Raw genomic sequence first — 18,345 nt, forward strand, 5'->3', positions numbered from 1 at the left:
GACGAGTAGTAAGGCGATATAAGAATCGATCTAAAAACTTGTTAATAGCAATAAGTTTAGTTAATTCAGGAGAGTACGAATGTCGGTGTGTGTTAGAGACTTTTTGAAAGGGTAAAGTTTCAATAGCAGCACTAATTATGGCAGCTTTCAATACATGCCACATACGATCAAGAGAAAGAGAAGAGAAATCAAAATTAGGGTGATATTGTCTATCTAAATAAACTCCAAGAGAATCATCTACTTCAGTGGTAAAATTATTCCATTGTTCAACTGAAGTGGAAGCGTAAGAGAAAATAGTACGCATTTCTTTTTTTTGTTTGAGACGAGATTTAGCCAAAATAGCCAGGCAAGAACTGAAGTCAAAAACAGTTAAAAGAACTTTGTGATCTGTAAAAGGACGATCAAGGAGATCCGGGCAAGTAACCACTTGCGAAAAAAGACCAGGGGCAGGAAAACCAGGTGAAGACCAAATATAATCCAGTCTTGAAGATCCATTATCATGAAAAAAAGTGGGATCAGGACCATTTGTAGAGGAGTGAGCTTGATGATCGGTAAAAAACTGAGAAGAAAGCAAGCGAAGAAGCTTAAAATGATTAGGTGAATAATTAGAATGAGCGATTACATCAGCATTGAAGTCGCCAAGAATAACTACAAAATAATTATTAGCACGGGCATAATCGAGCCAAGAAAGAAGTTTGGCAATAAGATCATTGCAAATAGATTGATGAACAGAACCAGAAGAGGGATAATATATAGAAATAATAGAAATTTTAGTTTGATAAAAGAACAAGTCTAATTTAAGAAGTCGACCGTTCCAAGAATCAATTGTTTGAACATGTTTATGAAGGGGATTTCGTAACAAAATACCAACACCATCATGAGGGCGAAAAGAAGATGAACAAGCCCAATAAGATTTAAAGTGATGTTGGGAGTGTTCGGTTTTGAAAATAAATTTTGCATTTGAAGGGGAAAGACGCGTATCATTAATAGATAAAGCACCAAAAGAGAAGTGGAGAAAAAAATTAAGCAAATGTTGTTGTCGAACTGGGGAACATAAACCATTAACATTTAATTGACCAAATTTAATAAGGGGAGAGGGGTGAGGGGAAAAATTATGTTTATTGTTGTCCATCATTATTACACACTGATAAATCGGTAATAAAGAAGAGGGAAAAAAAGAACAATTATTGATTAGCTTGGCCTTGTTGCCGAGCTAAGATGAGGTTGTTTTGTTGGATTCCTTCTTTAATCGAGCCAGCCAAAGAGGCAACGGTATCGGAAAGAGAGGAGAGACGCTGTTCCATATCAATAGGGGAGGAAGGAGCGATGTTGGAAGGTGGAATGGGAGCAAAATGAGGAATCGGGGAAAAACCACTTGTTGATTGCAAAGGGGGAGAATTAACATCAACGAGGATATTATTATCAGTTCGATTCACTGTATCATCCCATTCTTGCATAGAGGAAAGGATGTAGGAAGGAGGTTTAGTGACAAAAGGGCCAGGAATAGGAGCACGAGCAGCCATAGCAGATTCCAAATTAGTGATGCGGCTGTTCATGGTAGCAAATTGTGTGGTAAGAAGGGCTAATTCTTCAACTACTTTTTCAAGAGCAGCACCAATAGATTTCCAATCAGTAAGCACAGTAAGAGGAGCAGGGTATGTAACATCCATGCCATCAGCATAGTGATCAAGTTCATTTGCATCAGGAATACGGCGACGTTGATTATTATTGTTGTTGTTAAGATTGTCGCGATTCCATGGTCGATGTTGAGAACGAGAACGAGATTGTTGTCGGTTATTAGGTCTGGATTTAGAACGATGGCGAGAAGCGATTGGTACGGCTTTGTCCATCATTATTGTTATCAGGGCGGGCAAAACGGTTATGTCGTTTAGCAGGATGAGAAGGAGGTAGATGCTTGTTATATAAAGCACGTAATTTATCATTAGATTGCCAAGGGCGAGAAGGGCGATTAGGTCTAGATGAAGAACCACATCGATCAGGGGTTACAATTAGGGCGACCACATCGATGACGAAGTAGGCTTCCATCCGGAGAATGCCAGGTAAGGCCAACTTTGCGAGACACATGAAATAGATTTAGCATTTTCCATAGCCGTTTCAGAGGCAAAATGGCAATAGGCGTAAGATTTGGGATTGTAAGAATTCATAGAGAAGGGAACATTGATAGATTTAGCGGAAATTTTATCGGCAATTTCAGCAAGATCGAGTGCTATAGTGCCACGCGGGAGACCGGCAAGTAAAGCAACATAAGCGCGTCTTTCAGCGCGTTGTTCAGGGTGAGAAAGTAGCGGGGCAGATACGCAAACAATGTCCTTCACAAAGGACGCCCCAGGTAGAGTCGAGGTTCTGTAAAGCACCAGTAGATTCAAAGGTAATGTATGCAGTACGATAAAGTTTAGATAAACGGGTATGGCAACGAGTAATATTGCCGTAACGAGAAAAGGTACCACGCAGAAGAGCGTCAGTAAGAAAAAGGGGGATATCGGTAATCACCAGGGTACGCACGTGTTCATCAGCCTTAATAGCCTGGGAGTCATATGCATGGAAATGCAAGCCAAACAAAGAATCCATAGGGGAGGCTGTGGCGTTGTCAAGATCTTCCTTTTTTCGGAAGTGGACGATGATCCTCTTCAAATCGTTGGATCCACTACACGTGGCACGACTACCATAAGAGGAGAACAAGGAAAGTTGTCGATCAACCGCGTCGCACGCTTCACAGTTCGAAGCGAAGTGATTCCAAAAGCCATCAACATCATTAGGAGCGGCCGAGGCGTAGAAAAGTGTAGGTTGAGATTGTACTGCAGCTTGGGACGCGTCCGGAGAGGCAGCACGTTTAGGGAAAGAGACTGCGGGAGTAATTTCAGGGCTTTTGCCTTTATCGTTGTTGTTAGCAGGGGCGTGTTGTGAAGCATCGAGAGAGGAGGTATCGGGTTGAGAAGGTATCTCGGCGGAAGTTGTCTCAGCAGGGGCCAGGGGAGGCGTGAGAGGTTTATCACATCCATGACAGAGTCTTCGCACTGACTCTGGTACGTTTATTAGTAGAGGTGGTCGAAGGTGGAGTGTTCGAAGGGCCAGACATGGGAACGACCAGAAACGTTGCCAGTTGGAGGCTCTAGAGACAGGACGTTTAGATGTAGTATCTTTGTTAGACTGGTTATTTTTCTTTTTGTTATCTTTACCCATTTGTAAAGTGTCGTAGTAGTTATCTAAAATAAAGAAATTATAAAGAAAAAGTAATAAAAAACTCCGAAAAAATTTTTTATTTTTTCGTAAATATTGTCAAGTGAGCAGAACGGGAGAGAGTTTTTTTTTAGTTTTTTAGTTTTATTCTTTTATGATTACTGGCTGACAAGTTATTCGACAAAATGTTAAACATCAGCATTATAATATTTCTTGATTTACGTTTACTGTGCCATTTAACATTTTGCTAAATTTCTTGGTACCTAGTAATTATAAAAAGACAATTAATGGCTCGTTGGAATCGCCTCATCAAGACGAATCGAATAGTGGTAAGCTCATCTCTCTGTGATTTATATCGACGGAGTTACTACTTAAAAACTATTTAATATTTTTTAATTTTGGAAATTGACTTAGTGATTTGATTTCAGTGTATCTTACACCATTAGATTCGTCTCATCAAGACGAATCGAATGGTGGTAAGATCATCTCTCTATGATCAATATTGGCAGAGTTATTACATAAAAACCATTAATATTTTTTAAATTGATCTAGTGATTGGATTTCGATGTATCTTATACCATTAGATTCGTCTCATCAAGACGAATTGAATGGCAGTAAGTTCATCTCTCCACAATTAATATTGGCGTAACTACAATACAATAAAGTTTTAAGTATAATTCTGACCAAAATTATGTTAATTTTTGGCCAGAATTATGATATACAAATATAAGAAATTTTTTATATAGTTACATCTCTTTATAATTACCAAATATGAACTGTCCCAAATGTGTAACTATAAAGAGAGTTGACTGTATAGTTCTTTTAATTAAATATAATGTAAAGAAATAATGGTGTAGAGCTGTTTTCCAGAAAATGTATTAGGATTACTAGTAAAAGTTAATGAAAAAATGAATTATCAGAACTATATCTAAATATTTGAATCATATTTAATACCAATAATTAATAATGATTTTTATAGGCAGGGTTATTAATTTATTTTAAGATGATAATGTATCTATTTATACTGCTAAAAACATTAAAAAATAAAATAAATCAAAATTCTGGAAAATTGGCCAAGTCAATCACCTGACTTGAATCTCATTAAACACCTATAGTTAGAATTAAAAAGGCATATCAAAAGATGATTCAAACTTGCAAAAAATGTGAAGGAATTGAAGGATGCTTTAAATGAAGAGTGGAATAAAATTCCTAATGATTTTTTAATAAATTTAATTAAAAGTATGCCTTGCAGAATTGAAGCATGTATTGCAAATAATGGCTGGCCAACTAAATATTAGTTTTATATATGGTTTAGCTAATAAACTTTAAAATTTTAACTCCAATCATTATGTACATTTTTGAGAAATTAATAAATATTTGGTATTCACTACTTTTGTTTAGATAGTGTATATATTAAATAAAATAATAGAGAATACTTATTATAAATGAATATTTAAATTATTTAAATATTACATTTACAAGTGATAGTTTTATTTGCAAATAAAAGTGAAAGAAGTGAAAGTAATATAAGTTGAATCATATTAAGAAATTTTAAATTTTCTTTATTCCTTAAACTGTTTTGCAGCCAAATTTGCCTGCAATTTTGTTTTTTAATTAAAGACACTTTTAAATATCTTAAAATATTTTATTACATAAACCAATATTTTTGTAATAAATTTTATAGTATTTTCTAAGTAAAAATTGAAAAAAAGTTAATGATTTTTTAAAAGTAAATGATCAACAAATTATAACAAATAGTAGCTAAATTTTTCAAATTAAAATATCTTTTTATCCATTAATAATCCTAAAAATATAAAATTACTACCATTTGATACAACTATTTGTTATAATTTGTCCATCTTTTACTTTTAAAAAATCATTAATCAAATTTAATTTTTTTTTTCAATTTTTACTTAGAAATCACTATAGAATTTATTATAAAATATTGGTTTATGTAATAAAATATTTTAAGGTATTTAAAAATGTTTTTAATTAAAAAATAAAATTGCAGGCAAATTTGACTGCAAAACAGTTTAATAGATAGAATAGAGTTTTGAATGGGTCAGGTCAGGTCAAGTTAATTGATAATCCTGACCTGAAAATTTTTTTCAGTTCAGTTATATCAGATTATCTGTTTAACCTGACCTGAACTGAAACCTGAAAATTTTAAGGATTTTTATTAAAATATTAAAAAAAAATGGTGCAAAACATTTTTTAAAAGGTGTGTAACTAACTTTTTTTATATAAAATCAATATAAAAAAATGAATTCTGATACCGCAATTCACTTTTTATATAAAATCAATATAAAAAAATGAATTCTGATACCGCAATTCACTTTTTATATATAAAATCAATATAAAAAATGAATTCTAATACCGTAATTTACTTTTTATATATAGAATTAACATAAAAATATGAATTCTAATACCATCACTTATATTATATAAAATCATAGTTTCAGGTTAACAGGTTATTCGGGTTATATTGATATTATAATCTGAACTGATGCTGAATTGAAATTGCTAAATCTGACCTGATAAATTCAAATCAACCTGTCAGGTTACCTGAATTTGGTCAACCTGTTCAGAACTCTAGAATAGAATGTAGAGATTTATATATAGTATATCTGTATAGTTAATAAAATAATATATAAAAGCAAAATATATAACAATTTTTAATATTACACTAAAAGAATTGAAAAAACTAATTTTTTTAATTTAATTTAACCTAATTCATTAGAAATTTTAGCAAATAATATATAAAAAAAACATTAAATATGATATTACAAACTAGTTTAAAATTAAAGTGACTTATCAACTTATTATAAGAATTTGCAGAAATAGTAATTCAAATTCAAAAGAATTTAATAATTTTATTTAATATAAAGAAATAAATAATAAAGAATTTTTAGAGACAATATTGTAAAAAAATAATATGATAAAAAACAGCTGTTACATATTAAAAGATTCAAATTATTATTTAAAATAGTTAAATCTAAATTAAAAAATTAATAAAATATATACTATTCAAATTATTTTGAGCTGTTATAATTATAAATAAATTTCAAATTCAATTATAACATTTCAAATTATTTAGCATTTTATATAGTAAGTTACATAAAAACTAAATAAATATATATTCTAAAATTATAATTATAGTATTTCTTTTTTTTTTTTTTAATCACAGCGCATTTGCAGTTTTATTAGAATAGATGTAATAAGAATTCTAAATACAAAGTATGAATCAAATAAAGAAAACTACTCTAATATCATTAAACTACAAACCACTTATCATACATATAGTACTCCACATGTGCACTGTTGAGTGATTGTTTGACTCTGTAGGTAAACGTCATTTATAACACGTCATCTTAGTCTTAAGGCCCTATCTTCAACATCAGGTGATTATGAGACCATTATGCTGTCATTTTTTTACTATTTCTATATTGCATGTTCAATTTTCTGGAGCAGGTATTCCTTTTGTAAACCAATGATACAAATGGTTCTTACATCACTGCAAACCATCTTTAATCTTCAATAATCTATGTATACGTTTGTCAGGAAAGGGTTGTTTGTTATATTCTTCTTGTGGATTGGCGCTAATATCAGATGTTCTTAATATTTTTCATTTGTTTGATACTTGAATATTTAAAGACGTTTCTAATTCAATCATTTTCTTGCAATATGGCTAAGGTTGCTGGAGAAACTAGGAGTTTTGGCAAGTTGGCAAAATGCTAAAATAGCAAAACTTTGCCGAAACTATATGAAAGTCTTATTAAAAAGTTGGCAAAACTCTGGAGAAAAGTGAAACCTGATGAAACTTATTATAAATGCCGAAATTGCCAAAACCTTGCCGAAACTATAATAAAACTATAGTAAAATTTTGGAGAAACTAACCGTAGAATTTTGGAGAGGTTTAGGCAGGCAACTTTAAACATGGCTTTCGGATATGTTCTCTAAAGGCTGTGTGAAAATGTTTAATAATTTTTTGTGATAAAATCGAAGCTATTTTTCTAGAGGTAAGACCGCGCAATTTTTTGACAATTGTGTGGAATTATAGTATTCAAAATAATTTGATTATTATATATAATTAGTAATATGAAAAAATCAGTTATTATCAAAAAAATTGCAAGGTAAAATAATTATTATGATATTTTGTTTAGTATTTGATATTCAATTAATAAGATATTTAATATTACAATATAAAAAATTAAAATGTAGTAATAAGATATATTTTTATTAATAAATTATTTTATTATCCATTATAGTAAAAACTGATTACTATTATATTATATTAATGATAATAATAATTTGTTAAATATGTAATTTCTAAATGATTATTATGTGATTTATAAAAACTGGTGAAATATTGCAATAGTAATGAAAAAAATTCAATATATTATTAATAAATAATTTAAATTCTTTTTTATTATATAAAATAAATATACAATAATTTGATAAAAATTCAATGATCAGTTTTTGCAACTAATAGTCCAATTCAGCTGATTCTTTTTTTTAAAAAATTTATTAATAGTTTCTACAAAACAAAAAAAAATTGATTATTAAATCTAAGAAACTAAAAGAACAAAAGTATTAAAATTAGTGGAGGTTAGTTATGAGTTGTATATTTAGTCTGACTGTATATTATATAAAAACTGGAAAATTATTTCAATTACAAAGATGATAGAAATAAAAAGTATACTTCATTCCTTTTCTTCATATAACATAAATATACTGAATGAATTATTTATAAACTTTACTTCAAATATGCCTAAAAATTTATTAATTATTATCTTCAAAGTATCAGTTCTAAATTTTTTAAAGAATTAACATTAAATTAAAAATTTAATATAGATAATTTTTATCCTAAATATCCATCCATTCCGATTCTTCATCCAGAAAATTAAGATCTCCTACACGTACAAGTCTCACTTTACAAAGTTTTACACAATTTTTAACTATAATATCAAAGTGTTTTTTAAAAAATGTTGAAACTTCTAATAAATCCAGTATTTCTAAATCTTGAAATCCTCCGTTTCTTAAAACCCGATCTTTATCGTCACGACATTCTCCAGTTTGAGTAACGTTATTTGTAGAATTCTCATCTCTAGTCCATTCATCAAAATTTGCGACTTCTATTCCATGTAATACAATTTCTTTTAATTTAGGACAAAAGGTTGGTGTTAATTTTTGAAGCGGATCTAATTCCGTTCCCCTCCATCTCCTTAATTCAAAGATTTCTAAACATTGTAATGAAGATAATAATCCATCTATACCTTCAGCACTAATAGCATAAGCATTAACTAATCTCAAAGAAATTAAAAATGGATGATTAACAGCTAAAGACCATAAGGAAGAATTACTTATAGTAATATAATGTTCAATCTGTGTTGATCTTTGTTGACCTCTTGGGTATATATCAAGTTTAGGTGAAAGATCGAGATGATGAAGTGGTGATCTATTTTGTTCAACAATTTTTCCTCCATTTTTAATTTTATTTTTTTCTAAAATAGATGTTAGATCTTCGACTGGACCGTCACAAAAAATCCATGATAAACCCTCGATGACAACCCTGTCTACTTCACCGATCATCGTTTGGTTCATCCTAAAATCCTCTAATTTTTTTAAATTTTTTAGCATATCCGCAACTGTTTTTGCGGAAATGATTGATCTGTTCTGTACGCTAATATGTAACTGTCTTAAATTTTTTAAGAGCGAAACCATCATTAAAGTCATAGCAGATAATTCAAGATCTAAAAGTTTTAAGAATTCTAATTGATTTACATGAGATAAAATGTCTTGTAGAGAAGCATTATTTAAATTGGTACCACTCAAATCCAATTGAACTAATTGAGAACAATTAGAAATTACAATAGCAGTTTCAGGATGAAGACTTTGATTTCCAAGTGAAAGATATTTTAAATTTTTTACAGATCCTTTAAGTATTGTTTGAATAGATTTATTTGAAATTTTCCATGATTGTGTTGATTTTTTCGTAATTTTCCATCTTTGATATAATCCTGGACGACCAAATTTTGAGAAAGTTGAACATTGCTTAAAATATTGTCGTTTTATCCAATCATCATTTTCTATTTCATACCTCCAATTATCATAACGAGGTTCAGCATTTAGGTGAATTTCTTGAAAATTCGAATGCATCTCTACTAATTTTTCAAGAGCATAAGAAGCTATTAACTTACAACCACTTAAATCAAGTTTATGACCTTCCATATCTGATTTCCATCTTGTCTTTGCGATAATAAACAAATCTTGATTTGAAAGATATTCTCCAAATGGTGACAAATCAAGATATTTCCAAAATTCTATATTATTATAAATTAATAATCGAAATCTTTTACAAACTTGACATAATTGACATTTATCAATAACTGATAAATATTTAAATATGGCAAGAATAACTTCAGTAGGAAGAATATCTAACTTTAAATTATTAACTTTTTCCATTTTATTGTTTTTATTATTATTAAAAAAAAAGAAGTGTGGATTTTTGAAATAAATTTTTTCTTGCCGATAAGTTTACCAGTAAATTAAGAGTTACGCGATTTGGAAATCTGTAGTGATACACTGAATTTGATATCATATTTTATCATATGTATCATATGAATCAGAAGAATCAGAAGAAAGTTCTGCATTATACTTGATTCTGTACGATATTTTAATAAAAAATTATGTAAACTGTATAATACGTTAGTAGTATATACTCGTGCATTATCTAAATTGTGATTTTCTGAATCTGAATCTATCAAGCAATCAAGGATTGAGCCATGCATTCAATCGTATACTAAAAAAAGACAAATATAATAATTTTAAACTGTGAATAGGTGAATGGTCAAAATATCAGTTATATTTATAAATTCCTAATTGAAATTCTCTAAATAAGTTTTTTACTTCTCATACTACAGTCAAAGCTCGTTATAGTGAACTTTCCGTTCCACTATGTAATTTTTTCCCTTTTTTTCACTATAACGAGATTTATTAAGAAAATTCACTATATCGAGAGAAATTAATTATAAGGAAAAAAATCAATAGGTCACTATAACGCGATTTTATTTAATGTTCACTATAACGAGATTCACTATAACGAGCTTTGACTGTATATAATTTACGAAAATAAAAATAAAATAATAACAAATCAATTAACTCCCAACAAATACCACATATCGTCACCATCGTGATTATTATCTGTTATGAGAGCACTCACACAACTTCTAGAACGAATTGATGATTTAAAAAAAATTGGGAGCTTTAGAAAATTTTCTAGTTATAGAGGGGCGACGATGTCGTATACGACATTATTTTATGAGTACTAATCATTGGCGCGTTGAATATATTGCTAGTTAAGTAAATGATAATCATTTATTATTTTCTTCAATCAAAATGTATTTCTTTTATTTCTGGAAAAAGTCGTATGACAATTCATCAATTCGCACCAATGAATATTGTAATTATTTGTAACGCGATAATCTAAACGCGAACACAATGATTATAAAATAACTATTGAGATGAAGACAATACAAAAACTTCAAGAAGAGAGTGAGAATATTATAAACAAACAAACTCAGCGATGAGGAGGAAAGTGACGTTAAAAACAAGATAATTTTAAACATCGTAAAGGATCAAATTGCTAAAACTTATATCGAAACTTTGTTGATTTAGAAACTAGTAATTTCAAACCTCATAATTAGATTTATTTTGAGATTTTTATCATGTACTAATTCTTTTTAGTAACATCTTTTTATTTTAGTTGTAAACGATAATGATATAATAAATTTCTAATACCAAGCAAGATGTAGATTATGTACCATAAAGAAGGAACGCCATCATGTTTCGCGTCAACGTATTTCAAATTAAAAAAAGGGGCAAATCATACGTAATATTCAAACTGGATTAATTTGTACTCCGTAACGCTAAAAAATAAAGAATATAAATTATATTTTTTTGCGAAAGTATGGTATCACACATTTACACATGTAATTTTTTTGCAAGTTGCACGGTTATGATCACATAATTCGCGTAATTTGTAATTTTTTACCATTGTGAATAATTCGGGAAAAGAATATTGCGAATAATCGTTTTTCATAATTTTTTAGTGAAACTGACTCGTCTAAAGTAACCTTTCGTCTACCAATTTTTCTTTTATAACTAACAGAATTCATTCCAATGATGGTAGATAGATGCAGTATGATAATCCATACCAAGTTGTTAGTGCTTATTGTACCATTTGAAATGGGGTAGTACTTGAAATCCGTTTAATACTAAAAAAAAAAACCTGAAACAAACCTTGAACAAAGAAAATCATATTCTTAATTTCTTTTTTTGGGCGTAGCAAAAAATTCCGTTACACTAACGTGACCCCCAAGATTGTGTGAATTTTTTTTTTTCTTATAACGATAAGAAGTAGTTTTTTTGGCCAATTAACAGAAGTATTGGCGTTAGAATTTTGATAAACTATTTTTACTTAAGCAAGATTATCAACGGAAAAGAAAAATTTTCTTAATTAATTAAATTCACAAGGTTCGCTGTGTTTGTATTGATAAAAAAAATTTTTTTTTAATAATGACACAAATTTAGTCAAAATGATTTTATTAAGGTTTATCTGATTGCGTTGAGACAATTTTGTGTGTTCAATGATTTTCTTAAAAAGTGATCAGATGGAAGTACACAAAGTTTTTTGGCCTGCACTATCCCGTTACCATAATTACTTTTTTCGGAAACTTATATTGCCACATGCGCCAAAATTTTTTTATATCAGGCTATCAGTTTTATTGATACCTTCTTTTCAGTCGGGTTTTTTTTTATTATAGCTAAAATTAGCAGTTAGTTTAAAGTTTGAAAAAAAAACTTAATTATATTATAACTCGCAGTTTTTCCTCATCTTTATATTTTTCATTCGCTATGGCCGATACGAATAAAGTACCTGACTCCTCACAAAATGAACAAAATGAAGTAAATAACCCTGAAGAACTAAAGAAACCTGAAGAACCAAAGAAACCCGAAGAACCAAAGAGTACCGAAGAACCACAGAAACCTGAAGAACCGAAGAAACCTGAAGAACCAAAGAGTACCGAAGAACCACAGAAACCTGAAGAACCGAAGAAACCTGAAGAACCAAAGAATACCGAAGAACTAAAGAAACCTGAAGAACCAAAGAAACCTGAAGAACCAAAGAGTACCGAAGAACCACAGAAACCTGAAGAACCGAAGAAACCTGAAGAACCAAAGAATACCGAAGAACTAAAGAAACCTGAAGAACCAAAGAAACCTGAAGAACTAAAGAAACCTGAAGAACCAAAGAATACTGAAGAACCAAAGAAACCTGAAGAACCAAAGAGTACTGAAGAACCACAGAAACCTGATGAACCGAAGAAACCTGAAGAACCTGAAGAACTAAAGAAAACTGAAGAACAGAAGAAACCTGATGAACAAAAGGACGAACCGCAGCCAAATACTGTTATTGTCGCACAAGCAGCTGGAGAACAAAATGGAACTAATGAGGACCCACCTATTCCGCCACCTAAACATAATGAAACTAATAATGAAACTAGAGAAGTGAAGAGTGGTGATAATAAGAGTGGTGATAAGAGTGATAAGAGAAAGAGTTTAAAAAATAGAATAAAAGACTTTTTTTTTAGTAAAAAGAAAACTCCAGATACTCCAGATACTCCAGAAACTTCAGAAACAACAGAAAATTAATTCTTTGGAGTTTTATGGAAGGAGCTAATTGCGTAATTCTCTTTATACCTTAAAATTGGTTCTTAATTAATTTTATTTTTTTATCAATTCCTTTTTATTTCATCTTTTCTTTTTCTTCCTTTTTTTATTCATGTATTTAACTTAGCTTTTTACATATTTGTATTTTTTGGAGATCATTTTATTTAAAATATGGGGTGGGTTACTTGTGTGTATATGTATGTATGATTTAGTGCGAGTATAATTGGTTTCTCAGTGTATTTATCTGTTCTTTACGAATTTCAAAGAGAAACTAGAAAATCTTAACATTTATTCTACGTTTATAATACTCTATATGCTAGTTATTTAATAAACTAGTTATTTTTTATAAATAATAATTCTTTTAGTCAGTAAATTTAATTAAAAAAAAATAAAAGATTAAAAAAACCGCGTAAAAAGTCAGTTTATTAATGAACACTTAAAATTAATTTATTAAAAGTTCTTTCTATCAGTGTCTTTATTTTTTCTTTTTTGTCTATAGATGGTAAAGTTCAAGATCTCAAGTTGATACTTATGTCAACAATTCAAGTATTTACACAAATGAATATCCTTACAATTTAACTCTGTATTTAATTATTTTTTGTAAACATCCTTTTAAGGATATTTTTTTTAAAAAAATAATACAGAGATGTAAAGACAAAGGCCGGATTATCTTTATGACTTCCGTAATTGGAAGATTATTACTACCTTAAAATGCAAGGTGCGAATTTAGAAAATGAAAATCTTATTAACCAACGAAAAAAATGATGTAATGCAATGATATGCCTTCTAGAAAGATTGTTAATGTCAAATTTTCTACAATGTCTAAGAAATTTTCTTTTTCTCTTTTTCTATTCTTTTTTTTTTTGAAGGTAGAATTTCCACTATACGCGTTTAATCTTCCCTTATTATATTATCCTATCAAAGATATGATTACAATTACTATTACAATCAAATTATTACATTTTAATGTGAAATAACGTGATTAAAATGTCCAGGAATGCGTAATCGACATTTTTCACAGTCAGAACGACGCCCCATGGTAAAAGGTAGCTGATGCAGGCGATGTTGTTGCCGCTGACTACGTGTTGATGAGGATGATGTTATATCTGTCTCATGATGTTGAATCTGAAAAAAATAATAATATTTAGTAAACATATTCGATTAAGAGGATTAAGTCATAAATGAAGCAAAAGAAAGAAATAAAAATTATCCAGATCAGATAGTTATTTATTCATACACGCGAAAAACTACTCACAATCTCATCATTATCTGAATCAATAGGCATGTTATCACAATCCATGAGGTCCACATGCGTAATATCTTGAACCATTAATGATTGTGTTCTGTTGCTTAAGTCACCAATAGAACTAACTCGGTTGAGCCGATTTTCGCTCCAACAAGAGAGTTGCGGATTTGGAAAAGACTGCGAAGGTATCCCTCTAAAACGTGGCGGACTTAAAAGCCTTGCAGTTTTCTATAAGGAAAAAAGTTAATAAGGTTATATAAAGTAATAATGAAATATCGAAGGAGTAAAATCTCTCAACTATACATATGAACAATACCTGAACATTCTCACTTCTGCTTAGGCTGCTACTACGAGTTCTTTTACGTCCAGCGTTAGTAGGTGAAGTAGTAAAGTTAAAATGGTTGCTGACTGCACAGCTTGAATTTGGCATGTGCATAGTGTAATCCATGATTACTGATGAATTAACTTTACAGTTTTCAAAAAAAAGAGTATGGTGTATTTTGCTAATTTTACTTCCTCTATTTATAAGTTTCGGAATTGTATCACGGATGACCAATGATAAAGCGGATATTACAAAAGTTGTATCCCAAACACGTGCAAAAGTGCGCAGTTTAAATTACAAAACAAAAAACGCGACGAGAGTCTGACTCCATTTGATTTTGAGCCATTATGAGCCTTCATCACTTCATAAGTCGGAACACACCCAAAAAGCACTTCTAAGGTTTGGTAGTTAAGCTAGTTATTTATCTGGAGAATTTCGTCCGAATAATATGAATAAACTACCTATAACTAGGTTTATAAGATGACATGTAGCACAACGTGTTAAATCTAGGACAAATAACACAAACTTTAAATGGGTTCATTCACTTGTAACGCCTATACGTCACCGGTTAAATCCCACGCAGCTCCGTTTTCTGGGCGCGGTTTCTGATTCATGCATGATGCCGATCCTACTGTAAACTGTATAAATTTCACGTGATCATATAAAACCGCGCCCAGAATCAGGGGGTGCAAATCCCACTTATAACGAATCTTAAAATAGATTTCCCCAAAAAAACGATTTTTTTTTTTGCCAATCATCCCAATCTCTAACGCAGAATGCATAAATCAATAACAATCGTCTCGTGTCCTCTATATTATTTTTGAATTGTCACAATGTGATAAGTACCTAAGATTTTTTTCTATAAAAAGTAAGCAAATTATATTTAGTTTGTAGAAAAATATTCAAATAATTATAATAATTATTTAATCTTGCTCAGGAGAATACGTGATTAATGCGCATGATTATACGTGACTCGTGACTCATACGTGACATATTGTCATACTACTCCCTGTTTAATTTGTTAAATTTAAGGAAATTTTTTCGTCGTTCATCAGGTTTTGGTGAGACCGAATTTATATAATCACACATTGCTTACATCACAACTCAAATGATTTTGTTTACTTTGTACTTTCATATCTTGATCAACTTTTCCATAAAAATCGTCTTTTATTTTGATTGTATAAAAAATAGTAAACTTTCTAAGGAGAAAAAAAAAATATATAAATTCTAAGCTCTTGTTATTGATCCTATTTTTTTGGTCCTTTTTCCTTTAACGAATTCTGAATTGTTTAATTTGTTTTATCAAACATTTTAACATTAGATTCCTTATTAAATAAATAAATAAGGTAATTTCATTATTAAAAAAACCATGGTATACTGTTCACTAGATAATGGAGTAAATGAGGGAAAGGATGATACCCCGCATTTCAATTTTGCTATCGGCATTACTATAGCTGTTTCAACTTCATTTATTCAATCTCTTGGTCTTACGATACAACGCAAATCCTATGTAATAAATGAAAATATTTATCCAAAGGAACTTAGACGATCTGCATGTAGACAACCATTATGGCATTTGGGTTTTGACACTTACATAATTTCTAATATAATTGGAAGCGCTTTTTCAATCGGATACCTTCCAATTGTTATTCTGGCCCCTTTAGGAGCCGTAACTTTGGTTTTTAATGCATTTTTTGCCAAAATACTTTTGGGGGATGTATTTACAAAGAAAACACTAATAGGTGCGTATTGAAATGTGGCGCATTATTTTCTATCACGTGACATGCATTTGTTCCGGCCGTTTTCAATTTCGGACAAAAAATACAAAATAACAATTTTTTTTTTTTGTCCTATTTTATTATACTTAATTTATAGGAACATTTTTTATTCTAATTGGAGCGGTTATGATTGCACTTTTTGGAGTCGTAAATGAACCAAATCATTCATTAGAAGACCTAATCGAACTTTATAAACGTCCAGCGTTTATAGCGTACTTTTCCGTAGTTGAATTTGTTGTTATAAGCATTTTAATTGCAAATAAATTTGGGGAATATGCATTAAATCAAATGATTAGAAATGAAAATGATATTATATTCGGGTGGTCATTGAAAAAGTTTCAAAAACTTCTCGGAATTTCATATGGATGTGTTGCTGGTATGATATCAGGTCAGACTTTATTATTTGCAAAGAGTGGAATAGAATTATTACTTTTATCTATTTTTAATTGCGAAAATCAATTTAATCGACCATTAAGTTGGTTTATAGTAGCAGCATTGGTTGTTACTGCTTTAATACAGGTAAATATTTACAGTATTTTTAATTTTCTTTGTATAATCCGTTATTTAACGTTGTAGTTAACATATCCATTAATATAAATTTCAGCTTTATTATCTCAATAAAGGATTGAGACTATGTGATACAATTATTTTAATACCACTTTCATTTTGTACATATAATGTTTCTACAATATTTAATGGTCTTGTGTATTTTAATCAATGGAGTCGATTATACTGGTGGCAAATATTTCTTGTAATATTGGGTGTATGGATATTATTATGTGGTGTACTTATATTATCATGGCGAAGAAGTACAGCACCGGAAGAAGAATTATTTGCAGTGGGAGAGAATAGAATGTTATTAGGTCATGATATTGAAGGGTTAACTGAACTTTATGAGGATGGAGAAGATTTTAACAAATATTCTTTGATAGGAGGAGATTCATCTAATACGGGAATGTTGACATTTGAAGAGATGATACAGGATGATGAAAATGAAAATGAAGATGCTGACGAAAAAACTTCTTTATTGGGCAAACACAGGCGTAAAAGCAGATCAGTTTCAATCGGAACGATACAAGAAGATAATTGACATATTTTTCATCAATTTGTTGAATATTTATTGAATTATAAATGTTCGTTTCACTATATTTATATAAATTTGGAATACTTGAAATAAGTAACAAAGTAAAATTATTATTTCCAATTAATTAATAGTTAAAACATATGATTATTCCTTTTATCTGTTATATTTAATGGGTATGTGTTATCACTATTAGCTTTCTTCTTTGTTGTAATAATACTGAACTGAATTAATGTGAGTAATGTAAAAAAAAATTTCAGAGTATTTAAAGATAAATACTAATAGTAAATAACCTTTACTAGTTTAATGTGATTGTTTTACAAAACTGTCTATAACCTGCAGAAGACTATTTTTGCATCTGGTATTTAGATCTTTCATGATTGTTACCACTTACCATATATATATCTGATATAATTTATTACACTCAAGTTTAATTTCTTATTCCTATCTGATTATTTAATAATTATTTTAATTATACAATATGTATTAACCTTACTAAAAGTATTTGGATGGCACTTTTCAAAACATTATACTGCTATTCAATAATAATTGTAAAAAATAATTAAAGCTTATTAGATTTATTATATAAGATGTATTAATTGTAAATAAGTTATTATCAAAAGTTTCTAAATTAAAAAATACTAATAACTTTTCATTTATTAAAGCCAGAAATAGGAAAATATCAATATGTTTTGTTATAAAGAATTTAATGAGGTTTGGCTTATTTTTTTATGATTATATCAAAGTTATACCGATATTTATATCATATCCTCACATATAGTAGGAAATAAAATTTTATTGGTATAACAAGTTTTTAATAGTATATCAGTATATCGAATATCGGTATATCGAGGTTAAACTGTATTTTACTTATTATTTTTTAAAAACATTATAAAATATATGAATTTTTAAAAATCTACTATTTTAACATTTATAATATTATAGTAAAACTTGAATAATACTAATATACTCAAATGGTTTAAATAAA

General features: G+C 29.5%; 4 protein-coding genes across 4 annotated transcripts; 2 read left to right on the forward strand and 2 right to left on the reverse strand.

Annotated features, from left to right (window-relative positions):
• Positions 1-8,064: 8,064 nt before the first annotated feature.
• On the reverse strand, positions 8,065-9,700 carry OCT59_010948 (uncharacterized protein; the record flags this gene model as incomplete). The annotated part of the gene is made up of 1 exon (XM_025314051.2): positions 8,065-9,700. Exon 1 carries the CDS (start codon positions 9,661-9,663, stop codon positions 8,065-8,067), a length of 1,599 nt encoding a protein of 532 aa, XP_025186180.1. The 5' UTR covers positions 9,664-9,700.
• Positions 9,701-11,969: 2,269 nt separating this feature from the next.
• OCT59_010949 (uncharacterized protein) lies at positions 11,970-13,368 on the forward strand. Its single transcript, XM_025314049.2, has one exon. It carries the CDS (start codon positions 12,115-12,117, stop codon positions 12,910-12,912), a length of 798 nt encoding a protein of 265 aa, XP_025186178.2. The 5' UTR covers positions 11,970-12,114; the 3' UTR covers positions 12,913-13,368.
• Positions 13,358-15,011, reverse strand: OCT59_010950 (uncharacterized protein). The gene is made up of 4 exons (XM_025314048.2): positions 14,960-15,011; positions 14,493-14,892; positions 14,186-14,404; positions 13,358-14,055 (listed from the first exon to the last, which is right to left on the reverse strand). The coding sequence occupies exons 2-4, from the start codon at positions 14,622-14,624 to the stop codon at positions 13,894-13,896; spliced, it is 513 nt and encodes a 170-aa protein (XP_025186177.1). The 5' UTR covers positions 14,625-14,892; positions 14,960-15,011; the 3' UTR covers positions 13,358-13,893.
• An 856-nt stretch (positions 15,012-15,867) lies between these two features.
• On the forward strand, positions 15,868-17,946 carry OCT59_010951 (uncharacterized protein; the record flags this gene model as incomplete). The annotated part of the gene is made up of 3 exons (XM_025309044.2): positions 15,868-16,240; positions 16,374-16,795; positions 16,881-17,946. 3 exons carry the CDS (start codon positions 15,868-15,870, stop codon positions 17,364-17,366), a joined length of 1,281 nt encoding a protein of 426 aa, XP_025186176.1. The 3' UTR covers positions 17,367-17,946.
• Positions 17,947-18,345: the final 399 nt, after the last annotated feature.

The sequence above is a fragment of the Rhizophagus irregularis genome, chromosome 19 (genome assembly GCF_026210795.1).
Source record: "Rhizophagus irregularis chromosome 19, complete sequence".
Taxonomy (NCBI): domain Eukaryota; kingdom Fungi; phylum Glomeromycota; class Glomeromycetes; order Glomerales; family Glomeraceae; genus Rhizophagus; species Rhizophagus irregularis.